Source organism: Enhydra lutris, unplaced genomic scaffold (genome assembly GCF_002288905.1).
Source record: "Enhydra lutris kenyoni isolate GAN:26980312 unplaced genomic scaffold, ASM228890v2 scaffoldscaffold28, whole genome shotgun sequence".
Classification (NCBI taxonomy): domain Eukaryota; kingdom Metazoa; phylum Chordata; class Mammalia; order Carnivora; family Mustelidae; genus Enhydra; species Enhydra lutris.
This window is the reverse complement of record NW_019154112.1, coordinates 8,534,911-8,551,770: the sequence shown is the minus strand read 5'-3', so window position 1 is coordinate 8,551,770 and position 16,860 is coordinate 8,534,911. Positions and strand designations below refer to the sequence as shown.

At 44.5% G+C, this 16,860-nt stretch overlaps 2 protein-coding genes and 1 pseudogene across 2 annotated transcripts in view; 1 reads left to right on the top strand and 2 right to left on the bottom strand.

The window, feature by feature from the left end:
- Positions 1-333: 333 nt before the first annotated feature.
- LOC111152135 (developmental pluripotency associated 5) lies at positions 334-1,243 on the bottom strand. The gene is made up of 3 exons (XM_022510439.1): positions 1,132-1,243; positions 862-1,041; positions 334-392 (listed from the first exon to the last, which is right to left on the bottom strand). The coding sequence occupies exons 1-3, from the start codon at positions 1,241-1,243 to the stop codon at positions 334-336; spliced, it is 351 nt and encodes a 116-aa protein (XP_022366147.1).
- A 5,164-nt stretch (positions 1,244-6,407) lies between these two features.
- LOC111152134 lies at positions 6,408-7,391 on the bottom strand (annotated as a pseudogene).
- Positions 7,392-15,697: 8,306 nt separating this feature from the next.
- LOC111152471 (KH domain containing 3 like, subcortical maternal complex member) overlaps positions 15,698-16,860 on the top strand; it is a 1,326-nt gene continuing 163 nt past the window's right edge. The window contains exons 1-3 of the mRNA XM_022510957.1: positions 15,698-15,866; positions 16,024-16,203; positions 16,466-16,846. Of these exons, the coding sequence (XP_022366665.1) occupies positions 15,698-15,866; positions 16,024-16,203; positions 16,466-16,846 (730 nt within the window). The remainder of the gene's footprint in view (positions 15,867-16,023; positions 16,204-16,465; positions 16,847-16,860) is intronic.

Here is a 16,860-nt window from a genome sequence, read left to right as displayed (position 1 = left end):
TATACCTTTTAAACCCTAACCATGTGTACTCTTGGACCTTTTCTAGCTTTGATGGTTTTATTTAAGGGTTAAGCTCAAGGGCCACCTTGGCTGTGATGTTATCTCCAGTACTTCAAACATCAAGGAGCTACTTATTTAAAATTTTATTCTTTAATTAGCAAACCGGGGGGGAAAGCCACATTAGGACTGAGACAAAGGCGGAGACCCAAAAATCAGCTGGTTTTTCCTTGTCAGACTGGAGCAGAATTTCAACCAGACCACATGCATTCCACCTCTGGAGACAGAGTTTACTCTTTAAATCCTGATTCCAGGTACGCGGGTTGCAAACTGGCTTCACTTCATCCAAGGACCTAGCTCTAGGGCTTTCATGGCATCCTCAAGTTTGAGCATCCCTGCACCAGAAAGCAACAAGTGTGCGTGAGAGGGGAGGGTAAGGGCCTGGACAGTTCTCAGCCTCTTTCAAGGTTCCTTTCTGGACTTCTCAGCCTGGCATTTGGCACCTGGGATTCTTGGGAACGTCAGAAGGTGGGGCCGCTGAGCCCACTCCAGTATCCCCCAATAAGCTAGGGGGAGTGTTGGGAGGGAGGGTAAGAACTGGGATCAGGTCTCGGGTAACACTTCCCTATGAGGCCAGGCCGCCTCTCATCCTGGTCTTCCTCCAGGGTCTCTAGAACCAAGAGACGGAATTTCATCATCTCAGGGAAAGCCCAGACAGGGAGGGACGCCCCTGCTGAAGCCTGAGGTCCGGGTGGTGGTTGCAGGGCGCTGGGGGGAGGGGAGGAGGAGAGAAGGGCTACAGGAGAGGAAGTAAAACTACCCACGCGTCCCCAGGCCAAAGCACCTAGTCGAGAGGCCTCTCACCTCGTTCCTGTCGCTGGCGGTGCCATTCGGCCATGGACTGGAGCATCCACCTGGCCCTGAGCTTGTGCAAGTAAGAGCCATAAACCACGACCTCCGTGAGGTCCGAGGATTCCAGAACCTTTAGCTCGAGCATGACTTTGCTCACTTGCTCGATGTACGGGATTCGAGATCCCGCTGGGCCTATATGGAGAAGAAAACGAGCGCTCAGGCCCACGGAGACCAAGACGCCCGGGTCAGGGCACCCAGGTCAGGACTGCTGGGCTCACTCACCAAACAAAGCCTCCAAGAGCTGCGTCTGGACCTGCAACACTTCAGGATCTTTCAAGTCTTCGGGAGCTTTCACCCACGGTGGAATATCTTTTCTTTCTGGTAGCGTCCCCATCTGCCTCGCCTCAAAACTAAATACGCTCCAATCTGGGCTAGGCCTGAGTCGCCGTGGGCGGGGAGGGGGGGAGGGGCCCTCAGCGCCAGAGAGGCGCGCACCGGGACGGGCCCCGCCCACAAGAAGCCCCGCCCACAAGAAGCCCCGCCCCTGCCTGGCGGCCCAGTCTCCCACTTAACACGCTAGGCTGGCCCACCCGCGCATTGGTGTTGCACGTGACCATCGCGGTCACTTTATCCTCTTCGCGGCACGAAGAGGATAAAGCAGCTGTCTCCGAGTTTATAAGGGTTTCCACCCGTGTTGACTCGTTTCTTCCACACCGGAATCTCTTGGCGCTGGGAGTGCGTGGGGGCAAGGGCAACGTCAGCTCTTCACCTGGAAACAAGTGATTGGGCCTGAACCCCGGAAAGACGAAAATCCAAGTCTTGACGGTGTGAGGACCACCGGGGAGCTGCCAAATCAAGTTCCTGCCTACCACGTTCCAAAGGAAGGTCCCACTTCCCCTGTGCCAAACCCCGAAGCTTCACGTCACTGAGACCCCTACAACTTCCGGCGACTCAGGAGTAATTCCTGCCATTTAACAAAGAAGAAAAGGAAATTAAGAAATTACTTATCGGCAAGGCATGGGATGGGGTCGCTAAAGTGCCCTTACTGTTCACCCTCCTTGAAGCCGCGAAGTCTGGAACTTTTCAATCTCTAATTTCAGAACTCATGAATGCCCAACCTGGACCCTTGGGCCCAAACTATATAGGCCAGACTAATTCTTTTTTTTTTTTTTTTTTTTTTTTAAGATGTATTTATTTGAGAGCCAGCAAGCATGGGTAGGGGCAGAGGAAGAAAGAGAATCCTCAAGCAGACTCCCTGAGCAGGTCTCAATCCCAGGACCCCGAGATCATGACCTGAGCAGAAATAGCTGCTTAACTGACTGAGCACCCAGGCACCCCTGTATAGGCCAGACTTCTGATTCTAAATAGTATTATTCATTTAAAAAACATGTTGCTTGAAGTGATGCACTAGACTCATGCAATGAGTATGTGATTTCAGGGTTTTATAGCTTCATAGATGTGGAAATTAAGCTGACTTTTCCCAAGACCATGTTCTGGTAACCTCCAATCCCATCAGCTGACTATTATGACTATCTCTTAGGGCAGGCTTCTTCACATTCAGCAGAAAAACCGTGGCTTTATGAGGCACCTGGGTGACACAATGAGTTGAGCATCCACCTCTTGATTTCAGCTCAGGTCATGATCTCAGGGTTATCAGTGCAAGCCCTGCATTGGGTTGCATGAGAGTGGAGTCTACTTAAAAAAAAACAAAAACAAAAAACAGTGACTGTATGTGAATCTACAATTATCCCAAAATAAAAAAGTTTAATTTAAAAAATGAAATCAGGGCGCCTGGGTGGCTCAGTGGGTTAAGCCTCTGCCTTCTGCTCAGGTCATGATCTCAGGGTCCTGGGATCGAGGCCCGCATCGGGCTCTCTGCTCAGCGGGGAGCCTGCTTTCTCCTCTCTCTCTCTCTATGCCTGCCTCTCTGCATACTTGTGATCTCTCTCTCTCTCTGCTTCAAATAAATAAATAAAATCTTTAAAAAAAATAATAAAAAATGAAATCAGAATTGAAAATTTACAAAATCTGTCTGAATTTCGGTTGCCATCTTGGGATCCCTTTCTAGCTGCCATACACCACTGTGTTCTGTTGGCAAGAAAGCTGGATAGTTAAGAGACTTAAAGAGAACATTGTGGTACAAAATGATCAACATTATGTTCTCACATAAAGACCTTTTCCTGCTTAATGCCATTCACATTAAAGTCTACTAGATATTATTTAAACACTATCACTCCAGTTTAGTTTCTTTCTTACTAAGTCATTTGTTTTTCTTTTCTTGAAGAATGTTTATGTCCTTTTGCATTGAGTGTCTCTATTAAGTTGCAAATAATTGGATATTTTAATACACTCAGGTTTTATTTTGGCTGAAAACTTTTAAATCACCTGAGTGTGTTATTAGGCTAGGCTTTTCCACCATCTAAGCACTCCCTGCACCCCAACATTTGTCACTAGCTATAAAAGTAAATACTTTCTTGACTAAAGAAGGTAGGATGGGAGTGATGCAGGGGCTGGGAAGGTGACAGATATCTTCCAAAAAGCTGAGATCAGAGTTTTCTCGGAATTAGCATTCTAGAGCAGCTGGTGGCTCCTTTTACCTTTAAAAGAATTAATTTCGATTATTTACTTTTCAGACCTATAGCATACTATATGGACACTGGAGCCAGATGCATCCATATTGACAATTATTACTTGTATTATTTAAAGTGGGATGTGTGGATGATGATAGAAAGCTTTCTTTAGAGTGGACTTTGGTGTTTTTGAATCTCGACCATAAGAGGAGATACAAAGCAGGAGCAGAAAGACCTAAAATAGAACGAAAGATGCAATTAGAAATACTCCTTTTTGGGGTGCCCGTGTGGCTCCGTGGGTTAAGCCTCTCCCTTCAGCTCAGGTCATGATCTCGGGCACCTGGGATTGACCCCCACAGGTCATGATCTCAGGCTCCTGGGATGGAGACCCACATCGGGTTCTCTGCTCAGCAGGGATCCTGCTCCCCTCTCCCCCGCCCCTACTCTCTCTGCCTACTTGAGATCTCTCTCTCTCTCTCTCTCTCTCTCTCTGTCAAATAAGTGAATAAAATCTTTTAAAAAAGTAATACTCTTTGTTGTTGTTTTTTAGTTAGTGTAGGCAAATTTTATTTCTATGGTAGTAGCATTTATTTGGGGTATGGAAAAATAACACTATTTCACAGTCAAGGTAATGAAGCAGAAATAAATTTTTTTCTCATATGTCCATACTCAAATAGCACATATGATTTCAAGACATTCTTAAATTAACAAGGAACAAATGCAGAATCCAAGTAGTATCTGTCAACAGAAGAGTTGTATTAAAGCTACATTATCAGTCCTAGAAATCAGAAAATTCAAAGTGATCCCTTGCAATGATTCTCAACTTTACTGTGCATCAGAATCACCTGGATTATGGAAAAAGCACCTTCAGGGGACTGAAGGCAAATCAACAGGTTAAACAAGCCCTTGGTCTCAGAATAAATACCAAAGGGGCTCAAGATACAAACTTGGTTCCTCAGAGAGGGGCAAAGACAAAATACAACATGATATGAGATCAGACCTTTACTTACTGTGTTACTTCTCTGCGCCTCAGTACAGGAATAATAATGCTACTCTCAAAATTGTGCTATAAATTAGATCAGATAGTGTATGATTAGTGCTTCCCTAATTCATTCATCAGCTACTATCATTATTTCATCATCATCATCATCATCATCATCATCATTATCAACATTATCTGATACAGAGGGCATGCTTCCCCAGCCCCCATTCTGACTCCCACATAGTCGTTAATATTTTTTTAAAAATAACCACTTGGGCACCTAGGTGGTCCAGCTGGTTAAGTGGCTGCCTTTGGCTCGGGTCATGATCCTGGGGGCCTGGGATCGAGTCCCGTGTTGGGCTCACTGCTCAGTGGGGAGCCTGCTTCTTCCTCTCCTCCCGCTCTTGCTCTCTCTTGCTATCTCTGTCTCTGTCTCTCTCAAATAAAAAAATAAAATCTTTTAAAAAATAAATGAATAGGGGCGCCTGGGTGGCTCAGTGGGTTAAGCCGCTGCCTTCGGCTCAGGTCATGATCTCAGAGTCCTGGGATCGAGCCCCGCATCGGGCTCCCTGTCTCTCGGGGAGCCTGCTTCCTCCTCTCTCTCTGCCTGCCTCTCTGCCTGCTTGTGATCTCTCTGTCAAATAAATAAATAAAATCTTTAAAAAAAAAAAAACTAAAAAAAAAAAAAAAAAAAAAAAAAAAATAAAATAAATGAATAAAAATAAAAAATAACCACTCATTGGTTTCAAGTTCATGGACTGCTAGTACCATTTTTATATTGGTACCATTTTTACTAGCTTCAACCATTCACTTAATATAAGTGAATATAAAATATATATATATATGAATATATATATATATGAATATAAGATAATACAAGATTTCAGACCATGGCTGAAATGACAATTTTTCTATCTCAACTAAGTTGATGGGGGTGCCTGGGTGGCTCAGTGGGTGAAGCCACTGCCTTCAGATCAGGTCATGATCTCAGGGTCCAGTGATTGAGCCCCGCATCGGGCTCTCTGCTCAGCAGGGAACCTGCTTCCCCCTCTCTCTCTGTCTGCCTCTCTGACTACTTGTGATCTCTCTGTCAAATAAATAAAATCTGAAAAAAAAAAACTGATGATGAATTCAAAGAAAAAAGGGAACTAAACCTTAAAAAGTATGTGCTCTAGAAGCATCTAAAGCATCAATAGCCAGATGAGTGAACTGTTTTTCAAAGTGACCCCTTTTAGACAATCTCTGATGTTCCTTGTATCATTTTCTCGGTCTCAGGTTATTTATAGATGGAAACATGGCAGTAAAATACCTATAATCTCCATCACTTCCTATGTCCAATATACTACACAGTAATGTTACATGGTTGAAGCTTTTGGCCATTCATGTAACTACCTTAATATCTTAAATATCTGAGGTTTTTATATTCTGAAACTATAAACCTAAGCTATAGAGGTACACAGGCTAGGAAAGGGTTTCTCAACCTCAGTAAAACTGACATTTTGTATTGGATAATTCGTTTCTGTGGGGGCTGTCCTGTGCATGGCAGGATATAGGCAGGCATCTCTGGCCTCTACCCTACTACATACCAGTAGCAACCTTTTCTACTTCCCCATTTTGAAAACCAAGTGTCTCCAGATGTTGCCAAATGTCTTCTGAGGGTCAGAAATACCCCTCCTCCATAAAGAACTACCAAGCTAGAATTTTACATAGATATAATTGTAAACTGAGTACACAGATTATACAAGATTCTATGCAGTTTTCCTAATTCAAAGAGTACAGCACAATAGTTTCTGCTGTACTATTTATGCTAGGGCACATAGTATTTATGTAATGTACTATTTAAGTATACAGTTACCCACACATAGCTATCTTTTTCCTATTGAAAACACTGACATTAAACAGGAAAAAAAAAAAAACATAGCTAATCCTGCAAACATCTTATATTACCCAATATTAGAGAAAAACCTATGGTTTACAAACATTTGCTAAACAGAGACTGAGGTAAATCACTGCCAGTGTCCTTCCTTCTGAATTTGAAGTCTCTCTTTCTCTACTTGTAAGTTATTTTTCAACCTGCAGCTTCTCTGATTCAAATTTCAAGAACTATAACCTATCTTTTTCCAGTTGTAAGCTTCTCTCTCAAGTTTTAATTCTCTGTTTCTATGTCTTGTGATGGAAGTATGGACTTTTGTCCCTGGCCAAGTTCATTTTCCAAAGAGGAGTTGTCAGAGTTGACGAACTGTAGCCTCAACTTCTCTCTTTCAATCTGCGGCCACTCCCTCAGATCTCGAAGGGTTCCTTTTCCACCTGCAGACTTTCAGCCCCAATATCCAGGCGTCGTCGTTTTTCCAACTGCAGTTTCTGTTTCTCTGTGTTTACCAGCAAATGGGGCTCATCTCATGCAGACCTCAATGATGTCAAGTTCAGAGTAAAAAAACTCATCATATGGGGGAATCAGGAAGTTCATTTTCCCTCCTGGAATCTGATACAACTGATGACAACACTTCCTCCTCAATCTCAAAATCAGGGCTCTGGGGGTCTCTCTCTTCCTCTTGCACCTTAACCTCAATTAAGGCTCCACCTGCATCCCTGAAATCTGCCACGTTTTGCCAATCAAAATCTGTATCACTTTGGCATCCAATCTCTTCATCTATCTCTTCAGTGAGAGAGACCTCTAAATCAGGTGCAGGAAGGAGACACCCTGAACCAGCCAGCTGATGTGCATGTTCACCTCGACCTCTTTCTCTTCATAGGTGCCCACCAGTCAAGGTCAGGTACCTTCTTTTCACTTCCCTCCTCATCCCTTATTCTCCTCCTACAGCACTGACACACTGTGCAATCTCCTCTCAAGCCAGCCGCTTCATCATGTCAACTGTTATATCAAGCTGCTTGGAAAAAAGGACTTCTTTTCTTTTTGCAATTTCTTAAAAAAGGGTCTGAGTTTTGTGAACATTAAAATTGCTTTTCCTTTTCTTTTTCAACTGCTTCATTTTCCTAACTTAAATGCCGAGTTTTTACAGTAAGGGAAGAGGTGAAAAGCTGAGAAATGCTACAAAGAGCAAAAAGTCAAAGGCAGTCCCTTGTTGGCACCTTTTCTATACTAGAGTTTTAGGACGCCTGGGTGACTAGGTCAGTTAGGCATCTGCCTTCAGCTCAGGTCATGATCTCATGGTTCTGGGATCGAGCCCTGCATCAGGCTCCTTGCTCAGAGCGAGCCTGCTTCTCCGTCTGCTTGCTGCTCCCCTTGCTTGCGCTCTCTCTCTCTCTGACAAATAAATAAAATCTTTTTAAAAAAATAAAAAAGAAATCAGAGTTTTCCACTCATCTAGTAGCACAGCCAGGTTGGATCATTCCTATGTTGCAGCACACTTCAAAGAATTACTGAAGTGAAAACTTGGCTTTTTCTTTCCTCTAACATTTGCTCTGCCACTATGAGGACCTGGGAGATGGTAGCCCACTTGCTCCAAAGGTCATACGTTCAATACATAACACTGTGAGTAATCCTTGTGAAGAAGATGTAGCACCAATGACATATTACACCTGGGCAATTTTTTTCAAGGGCCAATACTGGAGAATGAAGTTCCTTTTACCCCGGTCGCACCTCTGTCAGATTGCCGCTAAGAGGGTTCAGAAATACCAAGAAAAGAACATAACTCCTGAAAATCAAGTTTGGGTAAGTTATTTAAGACCTGAAATTACCTTTTATCCTTTAGGCACCTTTATAGCACCTAGTGTGTGCTCCTGATATAGGCGTATACACCTGACTTTGACATCCCATTTTCTTCAACTTTCCCCAACTGTACACAAGAGCAAGGACTCAGTAAGGGTTGTACAAGTTTGATCATTCTTCTTGTATTTTTTTAAATTGATAAAGAATGTTTCGCTTGTATTTTAAGATGTAAACCAATGTAAATGTTATTTTTCATCATTAGTCACCACATAGTTTCATTATTAAATAAGAAAATATTTAATAATGAAACTATGTTTCATTTATTAATTATTCATTTAATTCATTCATTCATTAATAAATTCATTAATTATTCATTAATCAATTATTCATTGATAAATAATTAAATTCATTCATTTATTAAATTATTCATTTAATGCTGTCCACTTAATCATTTATCGGTACATTTTTGTGTATAATTAAATTTTTTCTAAGTTTTCTGCTCTTTCCCATAGCTGGAAATTTCTAGTTTGTTTTTTGTTTTTCCCACCAAAGTCACCACACAATTCAAGATTCTGGCATTCTAAATATGAGGCCATTTGTAGAAAGACTATTGCTTTATAATGTGTTTTTAAACTTGGAGGCTTAAGTTTGTCTCACTTAGAACCTTTCTGCTTCTTTTCACTATACCAGGTATCATCTGGAAATGCCTAGTCATTGCAGTTTCTTCTCTAGGACGATCACTGGTAATTGCACAGAAACTCTACCATCATCCTCTAGTTTCCACAGACTCACATAAAAACATACTTTTCCCATTAAAAACTACATATTCACATGACCATATGCACGCATTCCTTCCCTGTGTGTGTGTGTGTGTGTGTGTGTGTGTCTGTCTCTCTCTCTCTCTCTCAGTAGAAGTCAAGCCTTTGACAGAACTGGGTACTTGGTAAGGACTAAATCCTAGCTCTCCCTAAATTTCCGTCATGCCCAAGTCCTCACTTCCAACCTAAAAACCACCAGCCATACAGAAGAAATTAAAGCTATTCCTTTCCTCATCAAAAAGTCAGTAAGTACCTACAGTTTGACAGACATTTTGCTAGATGCTGAGTATACTCCTGAAAGACAATCTCTGTCCCCAAAAGGAGAAGAAAAATAAAAGAAGCAGTTGTAATATTGTGTCACAAGTACTAGGATAGGGTAAGCATGAGGTATAGTTAGAGAACAAAAGAAAGTCATCAAGTCCTGTCAAGGAGTCTATCAGTCGATGTTCACCAAAGAAACAGAACCAAACACACACACACACATACACACACACATAAAGAGACTTGTTTCAAAAAATTGGCTTGTGGGATTGTGTAGCTGGCAAGTCTGAAATTTGTAGGGCAGGCTGGTAGGGATGATAGTTTTGAGTGGTGATAGTTACAGAATATTGTGAATACATTTAATGCCACTGAATTGTACATGTTACAAATGGTTGAAAGGCCAGGGCAGGAGCTGATGTGACAGAATTCCTTCTTCCCTAGAGAAACCTGCAGAAGTTTGTGATTCTCCACCCCCTTTAGGCTGGCCCTCTGTAAGAGTTGGAAAAAGAACTTAAGGAGGAATTGTGTTCTTCCAACCTCAAACAATAAGGGACACTAATCTATTAGAATAAAAATATTCAAGCCCAAGGACTGGGGAAAAGAAATGGAGAGGCAGATGGCACACTCTTGTGGCAGAAGCATTAAGATGAGGCAAGCTAGGTCCAAATGAGTCCCTCCATGTCCCCTCTCAGGGACCACCTGGGATTCTGCTCCTGGTCTGTGGTCTGCTCAACTCCAGCTACAGGGCCAATATAGACTCGGGCATGTTGTTGGGGTTAGAGTGAGCTCTGGCAGTACCTCTTCCTCAGGGCCTACTGTAGCACCTAGAAGGGAAGGAGAAATGCACCCCATTTCTCTGCCATGTGTACAGTAATCACCTAATGGGGCATAGAGTGTAGGATCCAAGGCAGCTGCCCAGAATCTGGAATCTATCACAAAAACCTAGCCAGGCCAATTTGGCCCTTTCTGGTGCAAGCTCAGGGGCTGGGGTGGGAGGTATCCAGGATGGGGTGGGTCAATTCCTGCCTCTCTCTCTCCCTTCACCTCACTACCTGTGGGAGCCATTCCCTCCCTTGTTCCCACTCTGTGCCATGAGCTGGCTGTGAGGGCCCTACCATGTTAATGATCATGCATATGTTGGCCTGTGGGGTGGCGGTAGGGGGCAGGGAAGCGGATGAGACTCCACTGGGGTTCTCAAGAAAAAGTTCTACTCATATCTCCGTCCATGAGTGTTGGGTATAGACAAACATACATGCTCAGAGCTTCCGATTAGTTTTTTACTAGACAAACAAAAACAGCATAGGGCAGATAAAAAAGAAAAGAAAAAGAAGAATAGCAGTCCAGAAGGCCAACTTTTAGAAAGAAGTAAGAGGAAACACAAGGAAAAAAATGTTTAATAAAATAATTAAAGAAGATTAAGATCAGAATGGCCTAAACTTCTCAAAAGCATCACTGGAAGTTAACACACAATGAAGGAAAGCATGAAATTTTGAGGGAAGAATTATTTCATTCAAGAATTCTAAGACCTGGAGCACCTGGGTGGCTCAGTGGGTTAAGCCTCTGCCTTCGGTTCAGGGATGATCTCAGGGTCCTGGGATCAAGCCCCACATCGGGCTCTCTGCTCAGCGGGGAGCTCTGCTCAGCGGCCCGCCCTCGCCTGCCTACTTGTGATCTCTGTTTGTCAAATAAATAAATAAAATCTTTAAAAAATTTTTTAAAAAGTATTCTAAGACCTAATGTCCAATTTACTGTGTGGATAGAATAAAAATACTTTCCAACATTCAAGGCCTCAAAATATTCATTCTTCCTCAGAAAACAATAGATTTGCTCTATCAAAATGAAAGGAAGTCTCTCTCTCTGAAGAGAAGTAAAATAGTGAAACCACTGCCTCAAATACCATGAACTTGGTGAGAGAACCTCTGGGTTCTCAGGCTGAATGCAGCCCAGGGTAAGGCCAGTGTACACTACCACCAAGAGTCCAATTCTTTACCCCTTACCTGAAGTCCCTCATTACCTTCCCCAAACCCATTCACTCCCCAGACACAGAAACACTCCTAAGCATTCGTCTAAGGCAGGTAGTAAAGAGCAACGAAAAGGGTTATTAATCTTTTTACTACTGAAAATTCCTTTTTAAAGCTAATTTTGTAACCCAAACGAGACTCCAAAACTGAGGGGGCAATGAACAATAATGAAATAATGTGTATGTCATATATGTAATTTTAAAGTCCTGTAGAATGAGGCGATCTGTCTGTCAGATCAGACAGCCTCTAAAATTATAGAAACATTATAGCTAGAAAACAGACATCTATCAAGTTTTTAAGTGAACTTCTAAACTCTAAACCACCTTTCCCTAGTTCCGTGGAAGAAAACATTTTATTTCAAAATTTCACTTAAAGCTTATTCTATTGTTGCTGTTGACTACTGCTCTTAAGTTCCACCTAAAAAAATATGTTTCTCATTTTAATAAACCCAGCACATTAGGCATCAGTGTCTATGGCCACAACTGCCTTCAGTGCTTCCCTTCATGTTTCAGTCTCCTCACCAGCTTGAAAGTCTGTTTCTTCGTCCAGCCTGGGCTAATTGTGCCCACAACTCTGCCTCCCCAATTATCTGCTTCCTTCCTGGAACTCAGCTACCTCATCCTCAGCTTCCTGGAAGCTAATCGGAAACCAGGCGGGATTGATAAGTATAGTAAAAACCATGAGGATCCTCTTGGAGATGATTATCTATCACCTTAGTAATTTTTGCCTGGATGCTCTTGCTACTACTGTAAAATCTACTAAATGAACACAACGACGAAACCAAACATGCACACACACAAAAGGAAGGAAGTCTTGGGATTCAGAGAGCCGAGGATCCAACACCAGGAAAGGCTGTAGTAATCCACAGGAGGTGGGGCCTGAAGGCAGCTAACTTAGGTTGGAGCAGTTAAGACTGATTTAGCGGGGCACCTGGGTGGCTCAATCAGCTGAGCCTCTCCCTTTGGCTCAGGCTGTGATCCCGGGGTTCTGGGATTAAGCCCCTCATCGAGCCCCAATCAGCGAGAAGCCTGTTTTCTCCAACTCCCCCTGCTTGTGTTTCCTCTCTCGCTGTGTCTGTCTCTCGGTCAAATAAATAAATAAAATCTTAAAAAAAAAAAAAAAAAGACTGAAGGAGCAATATTGTCATGGTGAAATGATAAAGTGCCTGCTGTGCTTGAAAATACAGAGAAGGAAGTTACACAATTGGGAGTATGAAGAAAAATAAAAATAAAATAAAGGAGTATAAAGAAAAATCAGCCTTTTAAAAGAAAAAGAGGGGCGCCTGGTGGCTTAGTCGGTTAAACCGCTGCCTTTGGCTCAGGTCATGATCCCACGGTCCTGGGATCGAGTCCCTGACGGCCCCGGGCTCCTTGCTCAGTGGGGAACCTGTCTCCCCCTCTCCCTTTACCCCTCCCCACTGCTTCTGCTCATGCAGCGCTATCAAATAAATAAATAAAAGCTTAAAAAAAAAGAAAAAGAAGCATTTGAACAAAAAAATGGTTAATGACATCAGGAAAAACAAAACTTTATGCAAGAAAATGTAGTCAACTATTGCAGCTACAGATATTATTTACAAGGTCATAATAGTATAAACGTGAACACCCATCTAACAAAATCATATTACTGAACTGGGAGGCTCCCAGGTCGGATATATATAGGTAATCTAGGAGAAAAGGGTAAAAGGTATTGGTACTATTTATTTATTTATTTATTTGGAACGCTGGGTGTGATTTTTATGCACACAAAGACTGTTTACAGATTTCTTTGGAAATTAATATTTTATTTCCTAGAATTGTAAAAACCAAACCTTTAGCCCTTTCTTAAGCTTTCAAGTTTTACTTCCAAAACTTACTATCCTGGGGTGCCTGGGTGGCTCAGTGGGTTTAAGCTTCTGCCTTCGGCTCAGGTCACGATCCCAGAGTCCTGGGATCAAGCCCCACATCGGGCTCTCTGCTCAGCGGGGAGCCGCTTCCTCCTCTCTCTGTCTGCCTGCCTCTCTGCCTACTTGTGATCTCTGTCAAATAAATAAATAAAATCTTAAAAAAAAAAAACTTACTATTCTATTCATTAGCCTAGAAAGTTTTTTCTTTCTTTCTTTCTTTTTTTTTTTAAAGATTTTACCTATTTGAGAGAAAGCAAGCATGAGCTGGAAGTGGGGGGAGGAGAAGCAGACTCACTGCTGAGCAAGGAGCTCCAGGAGGGTCCTCCATACCAAGACCCTGAGATCATGACCTGAGCTGAAGGCGGATGCTTAACAACTGAGCCAACCAGGCTTCCCAAGCCTAGAAATTTTATTTTTTAAGATTTATATATTTAATGGGGAGGGGGAGAGGCAGAGGGAGAAGCAGACTCCACACTGAACAGGAGTCCCATACAGGCTCAATCTCATGACCCTGAGATCACTACTTAAATGGAAACCAAGAATTCCGAGGCTTAAATGATTGTACCACCCAGGGGTCCCTCCTTTGTTTTTTAACCACTTTGAAGAATAAAGCACAATAAACAATTTACATTAAAATTTATACAATTGGCCAGTTTTGACATCTAAACCACATCTGGTGAAACCATCACTGTAAAGATAATGCACATTTCCATCATCCCCAAATGCCTCTTTCCAATCCCTTCCTCCCTCCATTATCACCCCCAGGCAATTACTTCCTACTTTCTAGAACAATAGATTAGTCTGCACATTTTAGGATTTTATATGAATGACAGATCTCTTTTAAACAAAATTACTGATACTATGGGTTTTTTAAAGATTTTATTCATTTATTTGATAGAGAGACCACAAGTAGTCAGAGAGGCAGGCAGAGAGAGAGGGATAAGCAGCCTCCCCACTGAGCAGAGAGCCGGCACGGGTTCTATCCCAGGACCCCGAGATCATGAGCTAAGCCGAAGTCAGAGGCTCAACCCACTGAGCCACCCAGGTGCCCCAATACTACGGTTTTAATTCTCTTAAATATTTCTATACCCAATTCTAAAACTTCAGTGAAGTAAAAGATCTCCACACACATACACATAAATGACAATCACATGCATAGAACTGTAAGTATCCTCTTAGGCCAGCTAAGAAACCATATATTATCCTATATCATCAAAGAGATTTCAGACTAGAGATTTTCATGGAAATACTTCTTGGATTGGGTTCTTGTTGGCAACACTGAGGGGACCTTAAAATTCAATTTGTAGTTGCTATATTAGTGGGTCCATAATCTCCGGAGGCGGCATTTATGAAGCCCAGATCCTTGGATGTCAGTTATACACACACTTAATCATTCTGCCTACTCACAGAAGTTTATAACTCCATCCTGTGATCCTTTGAATGGATTTTGCCCTTCTTTTGCTCTCAATTCATATTCTGCTTGGTTCTCAAGACTTTGGATATTGTCAGACACCGACAAATTTCTCACTCACTTCTTTGGCCTGCAGAACTCCCATAGAGGATACAAGGATGAACTTGAGTTCTAGGGTTCTCTCACTGCTGGGTCTGGGCATAACACCCCAAACTACTGATTCAAGAGCAATATAGCTTTATCTTCCTGAGTAGCAGTCAATGGGTAATGCTTTAAGCTGGGCCAAAAAACCAAGACACAGAAATATTGTGTTACTTAGAATTAGAAAGACAGGAGAATTAGAAAAAACTTTCAGTGTTGGCGCCTGGGTGGATCAGTCAGTTAAGCATCTGCCTTCAGCTCAGGTCATGATTCAGGGGAGCTCCCTTCTCAATGGAGAGCATGCTTTTCCCTCTCCCTCTGCTGCTCCCCCTACTTGTGCTCTCTCTCTCTCTGTAAGATAAATATACAAAACCTTTAAAAAAAAAAAAAAAGGTCTCAATGGATTCAAAAAAGTTTCAATGGATTCCCCTATAGTGTCCAAACCGCATAGACCATTTGCTACTGGGTGTGCTTAGTTGTCTGTGACAGGTTAAGAAAGAAGCTGGAAATGTGATGGCTTCTAGGAGGGAACTCAGTGGTCAGGGTTCAGGAGGAAGTAGGACTTGCTTTTGCCCTTGAATACCTTTCTTACTCCTTAAGCTTTTACTTTTCCCATGTTTTTCATTAGGATTTCCATGAAAAAGTCATGCCAACCCCTCAGGAATGCTGGTCCCATTAGAACCGTTGGGAAGCACATGTGTCTCCGCACATACCAGTTCGCTTGTCTTAAAGATACTGTCCTGATCCTGGATCTTCCCTACCTCTACGCGGCTGTCCTCACACACACCCACACACCCGCCCCCCGCGGGAGACCAGCTTTAGGGACAGAGCTCCCACCTGGCGCTTCACCTCGGGCTCCCAGCACCTGGGGAAAAAGGCGGGTCCCGAAAATAGCCCCTCCTAGACCACCCAGGTGCTCGACTCAGCAGCGGAGGTTTGGGAGGCGAGGGCTGGAAACCAATGAAAAGGGGAGGGGCTTGCCAAAAGCCCTTGAAATAAGGCCCTGGCCGCGCGGCAACTGCAGCCGCTGGTCCCAACCTCCGCCTTCGGGTTGGCAGCGGCTCAGCCGCTACCAGCCAGGCCTGCTGCAGCATGGCCACTCCCAGACGGTTTCCGACGCTCGTGCAGCTGGAGCAGCGAGAAGGGGCGCTGTTCACGGTGCTCGGTAACCTCACCAAGCGGCCCTACTGGTTCCACTTGGAGTATCTGAAGAGTCCGAAGGCAGTTCGCCTCGAGGCGTGGCTGGTGGAAGCGATCTTCGGTGAGTGGGTCCCCGAGGGGTGGCCAGTGCGGTCTTTCCCTCTCCTTTCCCCAGGGCAAGCCTCTCCACTGGCTTTAGCCACAATCCAGAGCTGCCTCCCCCCGCCGCCTTCTCTTCCCAAATCCCACCGCTCACAGCCTCTTTGCTTCCTGCGCAGGCCGGGGAGGAGAGCACATCCCGCACGTCGAGTGTGTGTCGCAGACCCTGCTTCACGTTAATCAGTGGGACCCCGAGGGCGAGGCTGAGATCTTGATATTTGGTCGGCCTTATTACCAGAAAGATGTATCCAAGATGATCATGAATTTGGCTGACTATCACCGCCAACTCCGGGCACAAAGTACGGAACCCGATAAATAGGGGCACCCTGAGCAGGCCATGGGTTCCTTGGGGAGGATCCTGATGATTCCTGGATGAAACCGGGCAGCGGTCTCATCCTCTCAGTCCGTCCAGGAGAGCGATTCCTTCTTGCAAAGGGATCTAGAAGGTCAAATTGACCTGGTACTCTGAAGTTCCGGACCCCAAACCCCAGCCCATACAGATGAATCCTTTTGTGGAAAGAGTATGGGGACATAGGTAAGGTCTCCACACTGTTCTTCCAGGCTCAGAGAAGGTCCCTGTCCAGGACGCAGCGACCCAGCGGTCCCCCGACGCTGCCCGAGAAGCAGCGACCCAGAGCTCCCCGAAGATTGCCCAGGAGGAGGCGACGCAGCGGTCCCCCGACACCGCCCGCGAGGCGGCGACGCAGCGGTCCCCCAAGGCCGCCCGCGAGGCGGCGACGCAGCGGTCCCCCAAGGCCGCCCGCGAGGCGGCGACGCAGCGGTCCCCCGGCGCAGCCCGCGAGGCGGCGACGCAGCGGTCCCCCGGCGCAGCCCGCGAGGCGGCGACGCAGCGGTCCCCCGGCGCAGCCCGCGAGGCGGCGACGCAGCGGTCCCCCGGCGCAGCCCGCGAGGCGGCGACGCAGCGGTCCCCCGGCGCAGCCCGCGAGGCGGCGACG

Coding starts and splice junctions, on each gene's coding strand:
- LOC111152135 (XM_022510439.1), bottom strand. CDS start 1,243: ATGGGGACGCTACCAGAAAGAAAAGATATTCCACCGTGGGTGAAAGCT. Junction 1,042..1,131: donor GCTCTTGGAGGCTTTGTTTG/GTGAGTGAGCCC, acceptor TTCTCCATATAG/GCCCAGCGGGATCTCGAATC. Junction 393..861: donor CCGCCAGCGACAGGAACGAG/GTGAGAGGCCTC, acceptor TTTCTGGTGCAG/GGATGCTCAAACTTGAGGAT.